At 36.5% G+C, this 18,016-nt stretch overlaps 4 protein-coding genes across 5 annotated transcripts; 2 read left to right on the top strand and 2 right to left on the bottom strand.

Annotated features, from left to right (window-relative positions):
- Positions 1 to 4,561: 4,561 nt before the first annotated feature.
- LOC113335668 lies at positions 4,562 to 5,629 on the top strand. Its single transcript, XM_026581689.1, has 2 exons — positions 4,562 to 4,889; positions 5,140 to 5,629. Exons 1-2 carry the CDS (start codon positions 4,802 to 4,804, stop codon positions 5,580 to 5,582), a joined length of 531 nt encoding a protein of 176 aa, XP_026437474.1. The 5' UTR covers positions 4,562 to 4,801; the 3' UTR covers positions 5,583 to 5,629.
- A 97-nt stretch (positions 5,630 to 5,726) lies between these two features.
- On the bottom strand, positions 5,727 to 6,772 carry LOC113335667 (probable peroxygenase 4). 2 transcript variants are annotated; one of them, XM_026581688.1, is made up of 2 exons: positions 6,305 to 6,770; positions 5,727 to 6,127 (listed from the first exon to the last, which is right to left on the bottom strand). In XM_026581688.1, exons 1-2 carry the CDS (start codon positions 6,498 to 6,500, stop codon positions 5,934 to 5,936), a joined length of 390 nt encoding a protein of 129 aa, XP_026437473.1. In that variant the 5' UTR covers positions 6,501 to 6,770; the 3' UTR covers positions 5,727 to 5,933. The 2 variants fall into 2 exon arrangements, with proteins under 2 accessions (XP_026437473.1, XP_026437472.1); XM_026581687.1 differs by having other exon boundaries at positions 5,727 to 6,772.
- Positions 6,773 to 7,664: 892 nt separating this feature from the next.
- Positions 7,665 to 9,996, top strand: LOC113335784. Its single transcript, XM_026581823.1, has 2 exons — positions 7,665 to 7,806; positions 9,450 to 9,996. Exon 2 carries the CDS (start codon positions 9,458 to 9,460, stop codon positions 9,818 to 9,820), a length of 363 nt encoding a protein of 120 aa, XP_026437608.1. The 5' UTR covers positions 7,665 to 7,806; positions 9,450 to 9,457; the 3' UTR covers positions 9,821 to 9,996.
- A 3,074-nt stretch (positions 9,997 to 13,070) lies between these two features.
- LOC113335702 lies at positions 13,071 to 15,802 on the bottom strand. Its single transcript, XM_026581720.1, has 6 exons — positions 15,527 to 15,802; positions 15,346 to 15,412; positions 14,492 to 15,278; positions 13,916 to 14,165; positions 13,669 to 13,844; positions 13,071 to 13,488 (listed from the first exon to the last, which is right to left on the bottom strand). Exons 1-6 carry the CDS (start codon positions 15,800 to 15,802, stop codon positions 13,071 to 13,073), a joined length of 1,974 nt encoding a protein of 657 aa, XP_026437505.1.
- Positions 15,803 to 18,016: the final 2,214 nt, after the last annotated feature.

Here is an 18,016-nt window from a genome sequence, read left to right as displayed (position 1 = left end):
CAAAATCATATGCACCCACCGTGGCGACTACATCTTTGTCCAAATCGGTTTCCTCTCTATACTGCTCAATTTCGTTGAACTCCCTTATCTTTGCCTGGAAAGTTAATCAGATGATATGTAAGTGGAAAACAAATTTCAAATAAAACCAAAAGACAAATATATTTAAGTCAATCAAAAACCATCAAAGAAAAATCACAGGACTTACAACATATTCTCTGCATTTTATTTCATAACAATTTGGGTCCATTAAATCAAGGTCTTCTTGGGGGATTTCTTGGTAAACATGGGTTGCCAAGTATACAACATATCTTGATACACTGCCGGTTAGACTTTGTTGCTCCATCACATGCCGCCGACGAGCAATGCCATCCCTTCCAGTAGTATGCATAACTTTCAGTTGCTTTCTTGATTCCTTCCCTATTTACCTTAGTTTCTTATCCTTGGGAGAAGCATACATATCAACAAAGGCTTCCCAATGCTATCTCCTCACACCTACTGGTCGATTGTGCTTTTTCGCAGCAATAGTATCAAACTTATCACACCAATTTCTTAGTTTAGTCTTTCTATTTTTCCATGACTTATTTGCCATCCTTAAAGCCTTTGCCTTGATGATTTCAGGTACATTTTACTCATTCTTAAGGGTCCTCCAAATTTCTTCCTTATATTCCAGAGGGACTATCCTCCAATCCTCATAATGTGGTGAGACGACACTCCTGGCTATCACCCCAAGTCTAGAAGCATATGGCTTAGAAATATCTTCTATTAGTTGGCCCAAGGAGTTGAATGGGATTTCTGGAAGTTGATCATCTACTGAAAACACAACAAATTAAATGTCAATTTATAACATAACATATATATCACATAAAGGAAACTGAAAAAACAGAGTTGCATATTATACCGTTCATGCTTTCCTCGGTTTCGCCAGGATCATCATCTGCCTGATGAAAAGCCTCATGCCATTCATGTCCTTCAGGTTGATTCCCATTACCTTGGATTGGAGAATGGTCACCATGTGACAAAGAAAAACATCGACTCCCTACACTTGGACTTGCAGCTGTGTTTGCACCATCAGTTGATGGAGAGCCTTGTGAACCGAGCAAACCCCTCGGCCAGTTAACTTCATTTGAGGTAGGAGTAGTAATTGGCGACCTAGTACTAGCAGACCTAGTACTTGCAGAATGGAATCGACTGGTACCTCCAACATGAATTCTCATATCTGTATACAGGAAAACATAACACAAAATCTTAGTCAACTTGGATTAAATAAACAAATCCGACTAACATGAGCTATTACAGGAAAACATATCTGTATACAGGACAACATAACACAAAATCTTAGTCAACTTGGATTGAAGGGTTTATATATGTAGGTACAGGTTGGTGGTTGTTCCCCATACAACACCATTTTAGGCAGGCTTTGGAAAGATGGGGTGATTCATAGTTTATCCTTGCAAAAATATAATAGATGAGAGACCAAATTCATTATACATGTGAAGATCTTCCTGCAACTTCAGCTGTTCAAGATCAAACTGAAATCAACAGAAAAAATGATAAATAATTAAAACCCACTGAAAAAATTATATGATCAAAATCAAAAAGCTACTCCAATTAAAAGAAATTAAAAAAAATCAAAATCGAGTTGAAGCCTACCTGTAGCCGATGAACAAACTCAAACCCTAACTCAGAGACAACGATAAATAATTAGAACCCACTGAAGATAATCAACCAAAAATCTACTCCAATTAAAAGAAGATAAAAAAATTAAAACTCAAATCGAAACCTACATGTACCTTATGAACAAATTCCAAGCCTAACTAAGAGATCAAACTGAAATCAACAAAAAAACGATAAATAATTAGAACCCAATGAAGATAATCAAACAAATAGCAAAACAAGTTAAAAGAAAATCAAAAATTTCAAAACTCAATTTCAAACCCTAATTACTGTACCTGATTTTGTTTAGAAAATCAAACTATAAAAGCACTAAATTCACAGACGTGGAAGGTTAATCGAGTTTCTATTAGCTAATTAGATAAACTTAATGGTGGAGTAGATTTTGGATAATCTTGGACTTGCAGCTGTTTTTTTCTGCTGCGGCTAGGTTAGGGAAGGAGAAGTGAAGAGAGAGAAAAATGAGAGGGGATTTATATAGGATCGATAAAAACAAAGTTGAGATCTAGTCGTTCATAGTTAGAAAGATCTTGACCGTGGGAAATGGCGCCAAATTCCGCGCCCAACAAAACTATCAGAACTGCAGCTCACGGCGGGGGGTCTCTCAATCGGAGCTCCCGGAAGGGTAAAATGGTACATAAATATTGTTATTCAGAGACCGCTAATTAAGCTCCCAGAATTTTTCCGTTTTTTATCATAGACCGCTTTTACGGGTCAGCGGCCCAACTACCGTTAGTGGGGGTCTCTGATGTGGGTCGGTAAACACCCATTTTCCACTAGTGTTCCCTTGGTTTTGATCATTCTGACTTGTTGTTCTATCTTGTGAGTTAAACCTTCCTCCCCTTCCTCGGCCTCTGTTTCCTCTACCACCTCTTCCACGACCTCTTCCTCTTGTCGCAGAGTTTTGTTGGTAAGAGTTTGTGTACAAGAGTTTTCCTTGAGTTTCTCCATTGTTTTCTTCATCAAGCATTCTCTCTTCATATGCTTTCAATCTTCCAATTATATCTTCATAGCTAGTCTTCTTTAAATCTAAGACTTGTTTGAGAGAAGCTATGATATGAATATACTTGGATCTTGGTAAACTATTGAGAAACTTCTTTACCAGTTTATCTTCATCAATGGATTGTCCAAGTGACGCAGCTTTTGAGGCTATCTCTGATAGCTTTCCTGCAAAGCTATCAATAGTATCAGTGTCTTTCATCTTCATTCTTTCAAATTCAGACATTAAGGTTCGCAGACGGGCTTCTTTAACTCGATCAGCTCCGAGATTACGTGCCTTTATTGCATCCAAAATTTTCTTTGAAGTTTCCTGTTCACCAACTTGTAGAACAAGACATTCTGGTATTGCTTGAAAGAGTAATCCAATGGCAACATTGTTTTTGTCTGGGTCCAATGTATTAGGATCAATTGTTTCCCAAACTTTGTAGATTTTCATCAGTACCTTCATTCTCATGGCCCATACTGTGTATTTTGTGGCGTTGAGGATTGGAACTTTTATTGATGGTGGCGTGAACTGTTTTGCACCCACAATGGTGGTTTCGTTTTCCATGGCTCAGAAACAAGCTCTGATACCAATTAATGGCAACTGCAAGATCAAACTTAGCTTATATAAAGACAACTCTCTTTATTGATGTTTAGAAAATCTCTCAAAACTAAACACAAGCTCTAATCTTGCTCATATGATCAACCACAACTTTGGTGATCATATATATATAGAACTATGAATTCCTTTTCCTAGTCCTATTACCTTGTTACATGTCTTTCCTTTTCTTAGAACTAGATGATTTCTAATTCCCTTACATCAATTTTCTAATCTTGTCCTAACCAGCTTGTTAGTGACTTCTATGTTGAAATTAATCCAACACATATGACTCATCTTACTTAGTATCTGAATCTTTGGGTGCAAAATACAATCACAGCACTTGAGTGTTTTCGCTTAGCAATTAGCATCTAAATGTGCGTACAAAATGGATATGTTAATTTACTGATAGTAGCAATTTAGTTTAGTTGTGCGCAAGGATATAGTTTTCATATATGCAAAGTGCTGACACGCAGTTTTCCATTAATGTATCTGGCTTTCCACTCTTATGCTCCTGGTGCTAAACATTACAAGTGGGAGTATTTAATTACTAAGTAGGAAACTAGATGGATGAGGACACAAATCTATGCCCCGCGGAGTCGGGGTATAATATGGGTATGCAAATCTATCACTACAACAAACTTAATATATTGCAGCACCCAATGTTTATGCATAAACCCCTACTAGTGTCGCGATAACCTATGTATCAAGAAGTCTATTGCTGCACCCAATTTTTATTGCTGCAGTAAGAGATTATATTTTTTTGCCACACTCTTTTAATATTGTTGTTACAGTTGTGTGGTAAAAATTTCATTTTGCAGCAGTAAATTAAAGCTTTTAGCTGCAGCTGAAAAGTACTGTGACTAAAAATTTACTTTTGCAACACCAATATTCAAGGTGTGACAATATATGGTGTAGCAATAGTTAGATTTTCTTGTAGTATGTATAAATGAGGACTCAAATCTATACTCCCTCCGTACATATTATATAGGCAAAATATTGTTTTTCCCTTATACCATTATATAGGCGGAATGACAATTTCAAGATGGCTTTTAACTATTTTACCCTTATTCATGTTGCTTGGTTATCATCCCAATGGGTTTATGTCTCTAACATCGAGAATCTAACAAAGGACAAAACAGGAAAAAAGTTTCTTAATCTAACAGATTTGTAATCTAAGAAATCAAAAAAAAAAATTCTTAATCTAAAAGATTTTATCTCTCCGCCTATATATGTGTTAAGGAGGGAGTATAAATGAGGACACATATCTATGCGCCGCGGAGTCGGTGTATAATATGGGTGTGCAACTCCAACTCCAACTGTGTCCTAAGCCTAATTCTTTCTTGAAATTGGGTTTTCAATCTATTTTACATAGTTGCGCCCCTGACGAGACACCTCATAGAATGATTTTGCAACCATAAAGAGGTGGCTGTCAATTAACCTCTAATATTTAAATGGGCAACTAGATAAGTGCTATAAATGAGGCCACAAATATATGCCCACACACAGCTAAGATAGGGAAGCACTAGCAAGTACTTCTTGATATTGAAAATGGCAATAGCAGAAAGAAGGTCTCCGGGTTTCTCTGTCGCTAGTTTTTACCTAGTTGCGTTGTTCATTTTCTTACCAGTTTTCTCAGGTAATAAGTCCAGCAGACATGTCTCACTCCTTTTTTATTTTCTTTTTCTTTATTTATTCCGGCTTTGTTTTAGTTAATTCAGTATATATGACTGTTTGTACCGATCCTTGAAAAACTTCAGTGATTTAAAGAAGTTTGTTCTTCAATGTTATGAATAAGATGTTAGATAAATGGCTGATTTTGTTTTCTTGTTCTGTGGTACTCAAACTTTTTGTTATTAATCTGTTTTTTTTTTTTGCTGTACATGTAGAGATGCCATCAGTGGTAGCCATTGCATGCGGCGTTGGGAAAACTTATGTGGTAACAAATACGACGACTGATTATACCGGACAGTGCAAGTATTGTCCAAAGGAAATCGAAAATAAATGCAAGATGCAGGGAAGACCAGTGTCTACCATAGAGTGTAACTGGTGGGATTCAGCCGGAGCATCCAGGGTATCAGTATGCGAGGGATGTTGTGGACGGATGGTTTTAAATCCATCGCCACCTATAACGCGTGAATGTCAAGCAGGAGATATAGATCAGTCTTTTCCAGCAACAGCTACCCCTCCATATAATTGTGGCCGTTGTCAAGACGGTTGTAAAAGTAAATGTGAGTTCTTAGGTACTGCAGTTGCAAGGGAGATGTGCTCTTTCATGCGTTATGATGGTGAAGAGATTTATGTGTGTACTTGTTGTTGCAGAAATATATAGTAAAAACATTCGTATAAGAATAAATCCATTTCAGATGAGTATACAATCCATGTCAGTGCATATAATTGAGACCCTAACACAATATCATTTTGAATTTGGTTTAATGGAGCAAAGTTGCTAACACTTGCTCATTTGCTTTCAAAGTTAAGAAAGAAAAACACACACACTTAAGGTTAATAAAATCAATGATACAATAATAATACCCATCTGATCAGATACATTTTTTTTTTCTTTTCGAATTCTAAGATAAAATAAATCGGCGCACTAGACAACCATGAGAGTCTGACAACATGACACACCATCTTTAAACCATCATGCTTGCACTATGGAACATTTATGCTATTTTCTTAATCAATTACGCTTTTTTTCGCAAGCTCTCTCCTGCTCCATCTGCTCAAAAAGGTCACCAGTGTAACAAGCTCGAATGGTTTCTTTCTGCAATAATCCATTCTTGTCCTTGCAAACGTAAAAGAAGATTTTCCATTCAACCCAGCTTCCTATCCATCCATGGTAGTCTTTATGAATTCGGTTGGCTTTCAGCATACCTGATAACTCATCGGTTGTTAAAGGATTTGCATTAGCATGTGAATGCTTGTGAAACATCTCTTCAAACTTTGCAGGGTCGAAGTTTCCTTCAGCATCGTAAACACCACAATCGCTGGTATGCTTACAATTGACAATATTTTGTACCTCAATCGGAAAAAGAAGATTAGGAAATTTACCTGGACGAGTTTTTCTACTGAGACCCATATTGATTAGAACAGCAGCAAGAGTTGATAGTCCTATACCCAATCCAATTGCACGACACCCTTGAAATGTTTCCCATGGATATATTACACCATCTTTGTTTCTATCGAAGAACGCTACATGCTTCTGTAGAGCACTCTGATTACTGGAAGTAGCAGAAAAACCAGACATGTTAGAGGAGTCAAAGAACTAAGAAAATAACGGATGGCTCCCTGGTAAGTATTTGTATCATTTTAAGATTCAATATCAGGGTTTATATGGGCAAATTGCACAGCTGATGTACGAATAGGCAATAAAAAAATGTTCATAAAGAGAAAAAAGTTGAGAAAAATAAAAAGAACATATAAAGTTGGAAGCATAGATAAGTCAGTGTATAATAAGTTGATAAACAGGTCGATGTTCCTTCTTCTTTTCCAAAGATACCACCATTATCCACCATTATCAGCCACCTTTATTCGACTTTCGTATATGATAAGTTTGATAGTAAGAAAAACGAGGATCAGATTGCTGATTAGATTAGGTGAAAATAAGTGAAGTGGTTGTGTGTTCTTTTCATAAGACCGCATGACCTCAAACAATTAGCGACTTTATTTTGTGTAGTGGCATTTTCCTTCTTAACTTGATTCCTTCCTACTCACGTACCAGAGTGACATATATTTCTATTAGTTTTTATCGGGTCAGTAAGGCAGAAATCAAGGCGAAATGTAGCAGTTCGTTTTATTTGGAGCTTAATTAGACGATATTTCTGTGACCAAGAGACACACATATGCACATTTTGAGGCGTAGATATTTATGAACTCACTTGCGTGTTTGCATAGATTTGTGAACCTTAGTTCGTTTGTTTGCTAGATTTGGTATTTCCGAGTTCATTTGTTTGCTATACTTGGTTTTTTTCCTAGTTCACGGTACGGACAAAGCCAAGCTGTTCTCCCTTTGATGTTTGGGAGGGAAAGAGGATTATTTAAAGGGTTAAGTGGTAAAATGTTCCAAAATGGATCTCATGGTTGTGAAAATGCCCTGCCGGTTAGTTGGAAGATTAAAATGCCCCAAAATGGTATCCAAATGCCCCAATCCGTTAAAGTTGCCTATAGTAGTCAAAATGGGGCATTCTAATTTTTTTGACCGGTCAACTGTTACATGAATGCCCCAAAATGTCCTCGACAAAAATAGCACCCGACGTGATTCACGCGTGTGCTAATGAACCCATTATAGGCGTGCAATGTTGACTGTTGACACGTGGACTTGACTGACACCTGTACCACACGTGTGGTTCGTTCGAGTACCACAATTCTTATCTTCTCGATGAGCCACAGAAAGATCAAAATACAGAACGATACAGAGAGAGAGACCTCGAGAGAGAGACAGAGAGAGATCGAGAGACGGGGAAGAACTGTGAAGTTGCAGATCGAGAAGAGAAGATAGATGAGACGGAGAAGATAAGATTGGGGAAGAACTGTGAAGTTGCAGCGAAGAACAGGTAACATATAACCCTATTTTTTTTTACGATTTGGGGTTTTCGAAACCGAACCTTGCTCTGCTGGTATCTGCGATTAGGGTTTCAGAGAGTAGAAGTGAAAATAGGGTTTCATTAGTTGTAGAATGGGTTTCCCCACGGTTGTAACTAGGGTTTCGGGGAAATAAAATTGGGTTTCATGGAAACGAAATTAGGGTTTCAATAACTCTAATTAGGACTTGAATAAAACGAAATTAAGGATTAAAATGTTGGATTTTTGAATTTTTAGCAGATGAAAAATGATTGTATGATTTAGGGTTTAATATCTTTCAATGTTTATATGATTTATGTATCGAATGTATCTCCCATGTATACTGAATTGGGATATTTCTCAATGGTGTGTTGTTTAATTGAATTAATTCTCATGCAAGGTGGTTCATTTTGTCTTGTTAATGTGTTCCCACAAATAATCCTTGTTTAGGCAATTGCTCCTTATGGCTGCTGGACTACCAGCTGAGGGAAAAGATAGTTTGCATTTAGATGTTTGTTTCGGGTTTATATAGTGTATTTACTAAATTGTCGTGTGGACCTCACTATGAATTTTGGGGCAGAAGGTAGGAAACGCAAAACTCATGTGCATCGCACTGAGAAAGTTCATTTGTCATGTATGAAAACTTGATTAGTGATGCTAGCGTCTTGCAGTAGTTACAAGAAATACTACTGAAAATGTAAAAAGTTCTTTTCAAAGGCCAGGGTTTTCATGCATTTATGGAAGGTCTTTGATATCTATAACAAGGCAGTAACCAGTTCCACTAAACTTCTTGAATATAATTTTTAGTAGCCTGTGCTATTCAGTAACCAGTTCCACTATCATTTGAAAAGTATTCTTGAATCAAAGAACCCAATAAGCTAGGTTGAGTTCAATGGATCAAGAGCTGGATTTACTCTTGTAGCCTATTATCTATGCTTCTGTGTTAATAAATTTGCTGTTTACTTATAGCAAATCTTGATGGAAATTTGATGCTTATACTAGTAAACTTGTTTCATGGAAAATGGATAGCTTTACTGATGCATAATGCCTTCCCAGACATCTATTTGGTTCTTACTTCTCAGCTTAATCTTGTATGGCTGTCGCTTTAATCAAGGTTTAGTAATTTCAAGGTTTTGAACTGTTTTAATAAGAGAAATATAGTCCGGATAGCTTTACTGATGCTCTTTGCCATCCCAGACATTTATTTGGTTCTTAATTCTCAGCTTAATCTTGTATGGCTGTCACTTTAATTACGGTTTAGTAATTTCAAGGTTCTGAACTGTTTTAATAAGAGAAATATAGTGCCTTAGTTCTGTGTTAGTTAGTCAGTAAATTTTATAAGAATAACGAATACTTTTGGGCAGAACCTTGTCATGGTACGCGAAAGAGAAACTATCATTTTGGATTTGCATTGACTGTCGCGATAAGAGTGGATATACAACAAGCCTAATTAGCTTGTCCATTCCTCATTTTAGCTTGTCAAGTCCTCATGTGGAAAACTAGTTAACGGGTCCAATATGGAGCTCAAATATTCTGTGTGAAATGTAATTTGAAGTTTCCCTGACTTGCATTTACACTAGTAATGTAAAATCATATAGTGACTAATGTAAATTTTTATTTTTGTTTAATGTTTTAGAATGTGTAATGAAGATAGGGATTACTTTTTCACCAACAAAGAAGATGAGGAAGGCCTTGTATGCACCAACTACTGCATCAAAGAAATCTGCTGATATATCACCATTGTCAAAGGGAAAAGCAGCTGCTACTACACCATCTTCTTCTTCAGCTGGTTCCCAGAAAAAGGGCAAGACAACTGCACAGTCCTCCTCTACTGCAGCTGATGTTGGTGCTAAAAGGAAGGTGCCACATCCATCTACTTCTTCTACACCTTCTACTTCCTGTTTTAATCAGACTTATAATGGTCCTGTTAAGATTTCTAGCCAAACAATCAACATTACTGAACCATCATCAAAAAGGGTTAGAAAGCCTAATTCTAAATATCAGTAATGTCAGTTTTTGGGCTCCTTTTCAATTATGTTTTTTTAGCATTTCTGGACCTATGAAGTTTTAATGACAGATATACTAGTAGCTAGTTTATGTTTAAGAATTTTAACTGTCTTTTGTTTATGAATCTATAGTTTTATTTAGTAAGTATGGATTCAGAACATGGTTTTATTTTTTAATTCATGAGTTGACAATTTTTTTTTTACGAATGTATGGTTTGAATTGACGTCCACTTAATCTGTAGCCGTTGGTTTGAATTGATGGCATATGTGACGCAATCCTAGCTAGTAGGACACGCTTAACTATCATTTCACATTTTCACATCCTCATCCGCGACTGTCCATTTTTGAATTTGTGCCACGTGTAACCTGTTTAGTACACGATGGTAAAATGCCCAAGAAGCTAAAACAATCACCATTTTGGAAAAAGGGTATAAATGTCATCTTATCACGCGCGCGGACCACATGTTTTTGAATTTGACCACCTAACCATGTCTAACTGCAACTTTAACCGACTGGGCCATTTCGATATCATTTTGGCGCATTTTAATCTTTCGACTAACGGCCGGGACATTTTCATAACCATAAGATCCATTTTGGAACATTTTGCCACTTAACCCTTATTTATATTAACCCTTATTTATATTGCTATAACAATCAAAATGAGTACAGAAAGAAATAGCAACGCGTTTACATAGAATTATATAGAATGGGAAACATGGTATTTTTCTTAACGTCTGCATAATCTCGTTTACTAGGTAGGATTTAAAGGTTTCTTACAGGTGCCAAGTGTCAGTGTGTCACAGTGATTTCTTAGACACCACATACTTTCATTTTCCTAGAATAGGCTAGAGTAGGTTTACTCCAGAATTAACAAAATATAAATTTAGAAGCATCTGCTATCACGACTTTCTGTCAAAATTGTTTCTGGGAATGTTAGCTTGAAAACTTAATATCTTCTGAACTAGGACGTGAAATGGAATTTGAATTTGGAAAATGATTGGCATATCATGAGATTTTTCAAAATCTATACCATATAAAGGGATGGTAAGATCCACTATCTAAAAATCAAATTATTCCTTATTTTAAATGCGAGGGATGCTTCTCGACCACCATTAGATCTCTCATGGGATTTTGAAAGGATAAATGCAGAATTGTCACAAAAGAATATACCTTTTGTCATCTCATGCACTGCATGAATAACGAAAAAGAAAAACGACAGGGGTGGATCAATACAGATGTACTAGATTGGTCCACCTTCCTTCCACCACAGGATTTAATAGGGATGGCCTTTTTAAAATCTTAATAAGACACCAAAACAGTAATCAAGAACTAGACTTTATTGGTCCATAATTAGTCCGTCAATTTTGATTCATCTTTAGCTTTTCTGAAAGAAAAAGGAAGCAACAGTGGAGAAAGCACTTTGGGTGTGGTAAACTCTTCTTTTTTTTAATTTCATGAGAAATTTTGTTAAAAATTTGTTTGAAACTCAATTCCGTGGATTTTAAATGCTTGTATATTATTTTAGTTTCAGGCTGAAAAGTGAGTGGTTGATAAAATGAAGGATGCCAGGAATCAGGATGTAGATATTATGGAAATGCTTAACTTATCGACAACTTTTCCCAAGTAATATCCCGGAAAAAACATGGAACATGAACCCATTTTTACCTGCACCCATCCAGATGCTAGAGGAGGGGCCCAGATTAAATTGGATCCCTTATCGGGACATTACTCGGTAGAATACTCGGTGATTCTAGCAGCTCCCACGGATATTATTGCTTAATTTGCTCGTAATGTTTGATCAACATATACGTGAAATGTGGAGTAATTGAACTTGCTTAGAATTCGTTCAACCACACGTTTTATTTAATATTTAACATCACTCAATCAATTAAATAATGGAAAATTATAGACATAATTTTTAAACATTTCACATCTTTTTTTTTTTAAGAAAACTTAGGCAGAACCTAAGGATTTGGATTGCTAATAATGCAAGTGTGGTCATTGTTTAGACAAACATTAGACCCACTGCTAAGGTTCTTACAAGTTATAGCCAAATTCAAAGTTTGGAGATTTTGGGTTCTATGTAACAGGTTAAAACCCAGTAAAACAAAAGTTACAGGTTTGATATGTAATAGGGATTCTTCATTCGATGTCTGTTTTTCCTTGTGGTAGTTTCTACTGAATCTTCCTTTGATTGCTTGGATGTAGAGAGTGTTGAAGTGCTCCAGGATTTCACTTGTTTCAGCATATATTTCTTTGTTCATGTGCTGCTTTTCCTCTGCCCATTGAAAGGCTAAGTATGCTCCTCCTGTGGCTCCTTATGCTCCCCACTGGCTTGTGTGTCCTCTGCTATCAACATAGTTTCCTGCAAAATCATTAATAGTTAGGGCAGAGAAAAACTGATAAGTGTTGGGATCCTGAATAGTACAGATTTTGATTAAGAAACCAAAGCTCTGCTTGTGTTGTTGGATCCCAACATGAGTTCCAGGAGTAGCTATACGGGATTCATTCTCAATGACATAATTCCCCTGAGTATTCAAGGCATGGCAATGTATCTTGGGAATCTGTTATAATCACATAGATGTTGTTGAATGCTGAGAGTAGTATTCTTAGCATTTGGAGAGATTTTTTGGAAAACTAGATCACATCTAGCCTTCCAAATGAACCAACAAGTGGTTGCATAGATGCAAACATTATGACTGATGTTTGCATTGTGAAACCAGTCATTAAACCAGTCCATGAAAACAGTATGGTGATCAAATAAGCCATGATTTCCACCTAACATTTGCTTCCATACTTCAGTGGCTGCAGGGCAGTTGAGGAACATGTGTGTCATAGTTTCCTCCCCACAGTTGCATAATTTGCATATGGGATCAATATAGTGGAGAATGCTTGCAGTTTTGGCATTTGTTGGCAGAATTTCATGAGCACATTTCCAGAGAAAATTTTTGACAGCTGCTGCCACTTCCAAATTCCATATAGCTCTCCAGTCTCTTGTTGTTTGATCATTTCTATAGAGATTCTCTATTTTGTCTTTGTATAGTGCTTTAACAGAAAATTTTCCTGTGCTGTTGAGATTCCAGTGAATATTGTCTTCTTCTCTGGGGTGAATATCAAGATTAATGATGACTTGAGCAGTATCAGAACTAAATATTTGTTGTATGAGCTGAATATTCCATTCCCTTTGATCTGTCATTAGGTGAGCTAGCAGTTGGATATCATTGGGGAAGTTTGCAGGTTTGATGAGTTTGTCAGTTGAAGTAGGTATCCAGAAGTCCTCCCAAATTTTTTATTTTGTTGCCATTTCCTATTCTCCATTCACAGTGTTGCTGAATGTTCTGAATACCTTCTAAAACCCCTTTCCATATCCAGGAGTCTCCATCTTTAGCTTTGGTGTTCATGCTGAGAACATTTATTCCCAATAAATATTTGGCATCCATCAGTTGGTACCAGAGAGAATCCTTGTCCTGCTCCAATCTACATCCTACTTTTGTTACCATGGCACTATTAAAAAGCTCCATATTCATAAAACCTATTCCACCAAGCTCCTTAGGTTTGCAAATGGTTGTCCAGGCTTTTGGGTAGTAGCCTTTGGGGTTTTCCAGGTTCTTTCCCCAGAAGAAATCTCTTTGTAGTTTGTTCATATCTTGACAGGTTTTCTTTGGGATTCTGAAACAATTCATTTGATAGATGCTCGCTGTAGAGGTGACAAATTTTATTATAACTTCTCTTCCAGCTGGGTTCAGTGGGGAATTCTTCCAGCTAGACATGTTTCTCTTCATCTTATCCACTTATGGTTTGAAAGATTGGATCTTGCTTCTATGGGTAAATAAAGGAGAGCCTAGATACTTGTCATTTGTAGGAAGAATTTGAACTCCAAGCAGCTTGCAGATAATAGGCATAAGAGCTGGATCAATGTCCTTGCTGAAGAAGACTCCTGATTTGCTGAAGTTGATGAGTTGGCCATAAGTATCTCCAAAAATGTTGAGGATATCCTTGAGATTTTGTGCTTCAATAGTGTTTTCCTTACAGGGACCATACAACCATCAGCAAAAAGGAGATGGTTTATGGATGGGGCATTTCTACAAATTTTTACTCCAGAGATGAGACCCAAATCTTCAGCATGAGATAAGATTCTAGATAGTGCCTCCATGCAGAAAAGAAACAGGTAAGGAGAAAGGGGGTCTCCTTTCCAGAGTCCTCTAGTAGGGTTAAAGAATTTGTCAGGGTAACCATTTAGAAGGACAGCAGTAGAAGTAGTGGATATGCATTGCATAATCTTGTTGCACCATTCAGAGTTGAAGCCAATTTTGACCATAATTGTATGAAGAAACTTCCAGTCCACTCTGTCAAAGGCTTTAGACATATCAATCTTGATATCGATACTTCATTTGTTGCCTTTAAGACCTCTTCTGGTTCTCATGTGATGAATAATTTCATGGGCAATGGCTATATTATCATCTATTTATCTTCCAGGTATGAAGGCAGATTGGTAGGGAGATATGATTTTGTTGAGATATGGTTTCATTCTTTGGGCTAGCAGTTTGGATATGATTTTGTAAGTGGTGTTGCAGAGGCTAATGGTCTGAAATGGCTGGGACTAGTAGGGTTATCAATTTTGGGTATCAAGGATATGAATGTTGAGTTCATTTCTTTGAGAAGGTATCCTGACTTGAAGAAATGTTGGACCATTTTAACTAGGTCCTCTCCTATAATGTCCCAATTTGCTTGGAAGAAGTTAGGTGGGAATCCATCTGGTCCTGGAGCTTTATCTTTGGCCATGATGAAGAGAATAGCTTTGACCTCACGATCTTCAGGAATTCTATTGAGATTTTTGTTATCTTCAGTGGTTATGACTGTAGGAATGAGGTTAAGGATTTCAGTATTCATAGAATGGGATTCTGAAGTAGCCATTTTTGAGAAGTGGTTGGTGAAGCATTTCTTTATGTCTTGGTAGTTTTCAATCCAGTTTCCAGAACTATCTTGGATGGTATCTATCTTGTTCCTTCTTAATCTGCTTTTTGTAGTTCTGTGGAAATAACTTGTATTCTTATCTCCCAATTTGATATATTGGTCTCTGCTTTTGATTTTCCAAAATTTTTCTTCAATGTCTTGCCATTCTCTGAGAACTTTCATTGCAGTTTGTAAGGCTTTACTTCTGTCCTGATTGAAGTAGTTTTCTTGTAGCCAATGCAGATGTTGCTTACATTCTTCAATGTTTGTCTTTATGTTTCCATAAACTTCTTTGTTCCAGATTTTGAGTTTCAGCTTGACCTCTTTGAGTTTTCTAGCAATTAGAAGCGCGCTAGAACCGGACAAGTTCCTCTGCCAACATTCAAAGATGATATCCTTACAATCCTTATGGTCTAGCCATGGACCAAAGAACTTGAAAGGGATTTTACCAGTACTCCAGTGAGGATTAGTGTTAAGAAAAATGGGATGGTGATCAGAGCTAATAGCTAAAAGATTAGTGATAGTAGAGTTGGATATAGGAGGAGTCAGGACTCAGTGGATAATCCTCTATACAATCTCTGCTCAGTGAGAGCAGGCTCACTTCTCTTATTTGTCCAAGTGAAAGGGCAGCCAGTGCTGCCTAAATCATTTAGATACAGATCAATAATCTTGTTACTAAAAATATTAGCTTCAGCATTGTCCAGTGGTTGGGTACTGTATATTTCAAAGTCATGTAAGATAAAGTTGAAATCACCAATAACCAATAAGGGAGGGAGTTCTTGGAAGCAGTATATTCCAAAACTTTCCAAGAATTTAGTTTCCACTGAGTATTATTAGAATTACCATGGTAACCAGTGAAGAGCCAGGGAGGGCCACTAGTAGGATGTATCTTAGCATTGATATGGTTAATTGAACAGTCTAGAATTTCAACATCAAGATTGTTCTTCCATATCATTACTAATCCACCAGCTGTACCACTAGCCCCTCCAGGATTAACATGCCAAATTCTTTGGATATTAAGTTGTTTCATAGAATTTAAAAGTTTACCATGTTTCTATTTGGTTTCAGATATGAAGCAGATATCATGATTAAATTTGGTCAGCATATCATTAAGATATTTCTTAGTATATTTTTTCCCTAGACCTTGGCAGTTCCAGGCTATTGAAGTAAAGAATTGTCAAAAATAGGATACAGGAGGGTATTTAGAGGTTGGTCTCCTAGTTATAGGATCATAGATACCCTTATTTATTGTACATAGAAATTTGTGTTAGTAATAAGACAAAGGGTAAAACATGAAAAATAATAAATTCAAGGTAATTTTCTTGATCTAAGAGAATTGGTCTCTCCGCATATACATTTGGTGCGGAGGAAGTAAAAAATATTGTTGAAACGCTAATTATGCCACTGTGATAAAGTAGACAGTGTACTCTATCTTGCGGCAGAGTACACTTCTTACTCACTCCACTATTCTCTTATAAAATTTAGGATGAATAAAGAAGAAATCAAAATAGAAATGAAATGATTGAGAAAGCTTGCTCATGGTGGGTAGCACGGGTATCTTTCTATACATACAAGCCTCTAACCCGGTGCATACACATCGAAGGTATGTAGTTGGTTGTGCAGAATACATGCATTAACTGACCTTACTTTATTAATTTGACCTCAGCCACAAATCCATTGGCTCCGCAGCTTTATTTCGTAGTTTTGCTGGTACAATTATATCATCGTGAAGCGGCTTATCTTTGTGATATATAGGAAAAACAAAATTTGTGCATGACGAAGCCCTCGCTTCTGTAATTCAATGGCAATTTTGAAACAAATAGATAGGTAAGACATCATCCTCGTAGCATTACTTATTTTTAAGTTCGATAATTAATTTACACACCTGCACGAACCTTGCCCAAAGTCCTTCATTAGATGATTTAATTTAATCTTGCAACCTTCATGTGGGTCTTCCGTCTTTTTTTTCCACCCATCAAACTCGGAGGCAGTTATATTTATGGCCACATCGGGTCACATACGGAAATTATGAAGTCCCATAAATATGCATGTGGCTATTGCATCATCATAGTGTTGTAGCATGTATCTTGGCCCTTCACTAAGCGAAGATGGTAAACAGTCCTTGTCTCTAACGGAAGCAGGTGATGTGTTAACCTGACATGACTGCATTTTTCAAACCATTGTAAAGTTGAGCTCTGATTTTATTTTGGTTTTTTCTAACCAATCTCAATTTGGACTCTTTAACCAAATAAAATTGGAAGACACAACCTCCCTGAATGAATTATAATGAGGCATTCATTAGGTCTTTGTTCTGCCGCGTGTCGTTGTAAGCTTCTTCCTTGTTTTCCTCTCTAGTTGAGGCGACGTCTCAGTATTGGATCTTTGCCATCGTCTGGTAACAATGTGCCAATCTTATGATTATTTTAACTACTGATCTTTGCCATCGTTTGGTATCAGTACTCACGTCTTTTCATCTTTTTCTATGAATTACACACCACCCATTTCAGCAAACATATCCGTTGGAAGGGACGCTTGGGTATTAATCGTCTGTTATGGAAGATTTATGTATGTTATGGAAGATTTATGCAAAGAGATGTGTCTAACGTGAAGAGATGGGTCTAATGATAATGATGACAGTGCAAAATGAAATGGAAACTGAGTTGAAGAAGTTTTGTATTAGTTTCTACCTTTACGCCGAAGAATCTAGATTTCAGACTCCACTTGTGTTGCGTTAATCTGTTTTCTCTTTCCATTACCATCTTCCCAAAGTACATACTCACTCTATTTCAAAAACACTGTCCGCTTGTGAAAATATTAAGAAGATCACGGTATTTTACTTGACTGCCCTTACTTACTTACCTATTTTATTTTAATAAAAATGAAAGCTCTAAAAGTTAATTACCTAAAATTGCAAGAGGATTATAAATACGATATATAAAAGAAAAATTAAAAAATATCGAATTTATAAAGTATAAATTTTATAAGGTATTTAATTTTTGGAGTCAAATATATATTTCTTAAAAAAAATGAAGTATATATTTGTTTCCTAAGTTATACAAATTCATTTAATATTTTAGATCGGGTCCGATTAAAAATGAGTTTATGAAAATAAATAAATTAAGGGTATATTAGAGAGTTCATTGGAAAAATACGACTATAAACAGAAGCTGGACAGAATTATAAAATAGACCAAAATGGAACCGAGGACGGTCTTTTTGAAACCGAGGGAGTACCTTTGTTTTCA

This window comes from Papaver somniferum, unplaced genomic scaffold (genome assembly GCF_003573695.1).
Source record: "Papaver somniferum cultivar HN1 unplaced genomic scaffold, ASM357369v1 unplaced-scaffold_15, whole genome shotgun sequence".
NCBI classification, from domain to species: Eukaryota; Viridiplantae; Streptophyta; class Magnoliopsida; order Ranunculales; family Papaveraceae; genus Papaver; species Papaver somniferum.
The sequence above is the reverse complement of the archived record's forward strand: the minus strand, read 5'-3'. Positions and strand labels throughout refer to the sequence as shown.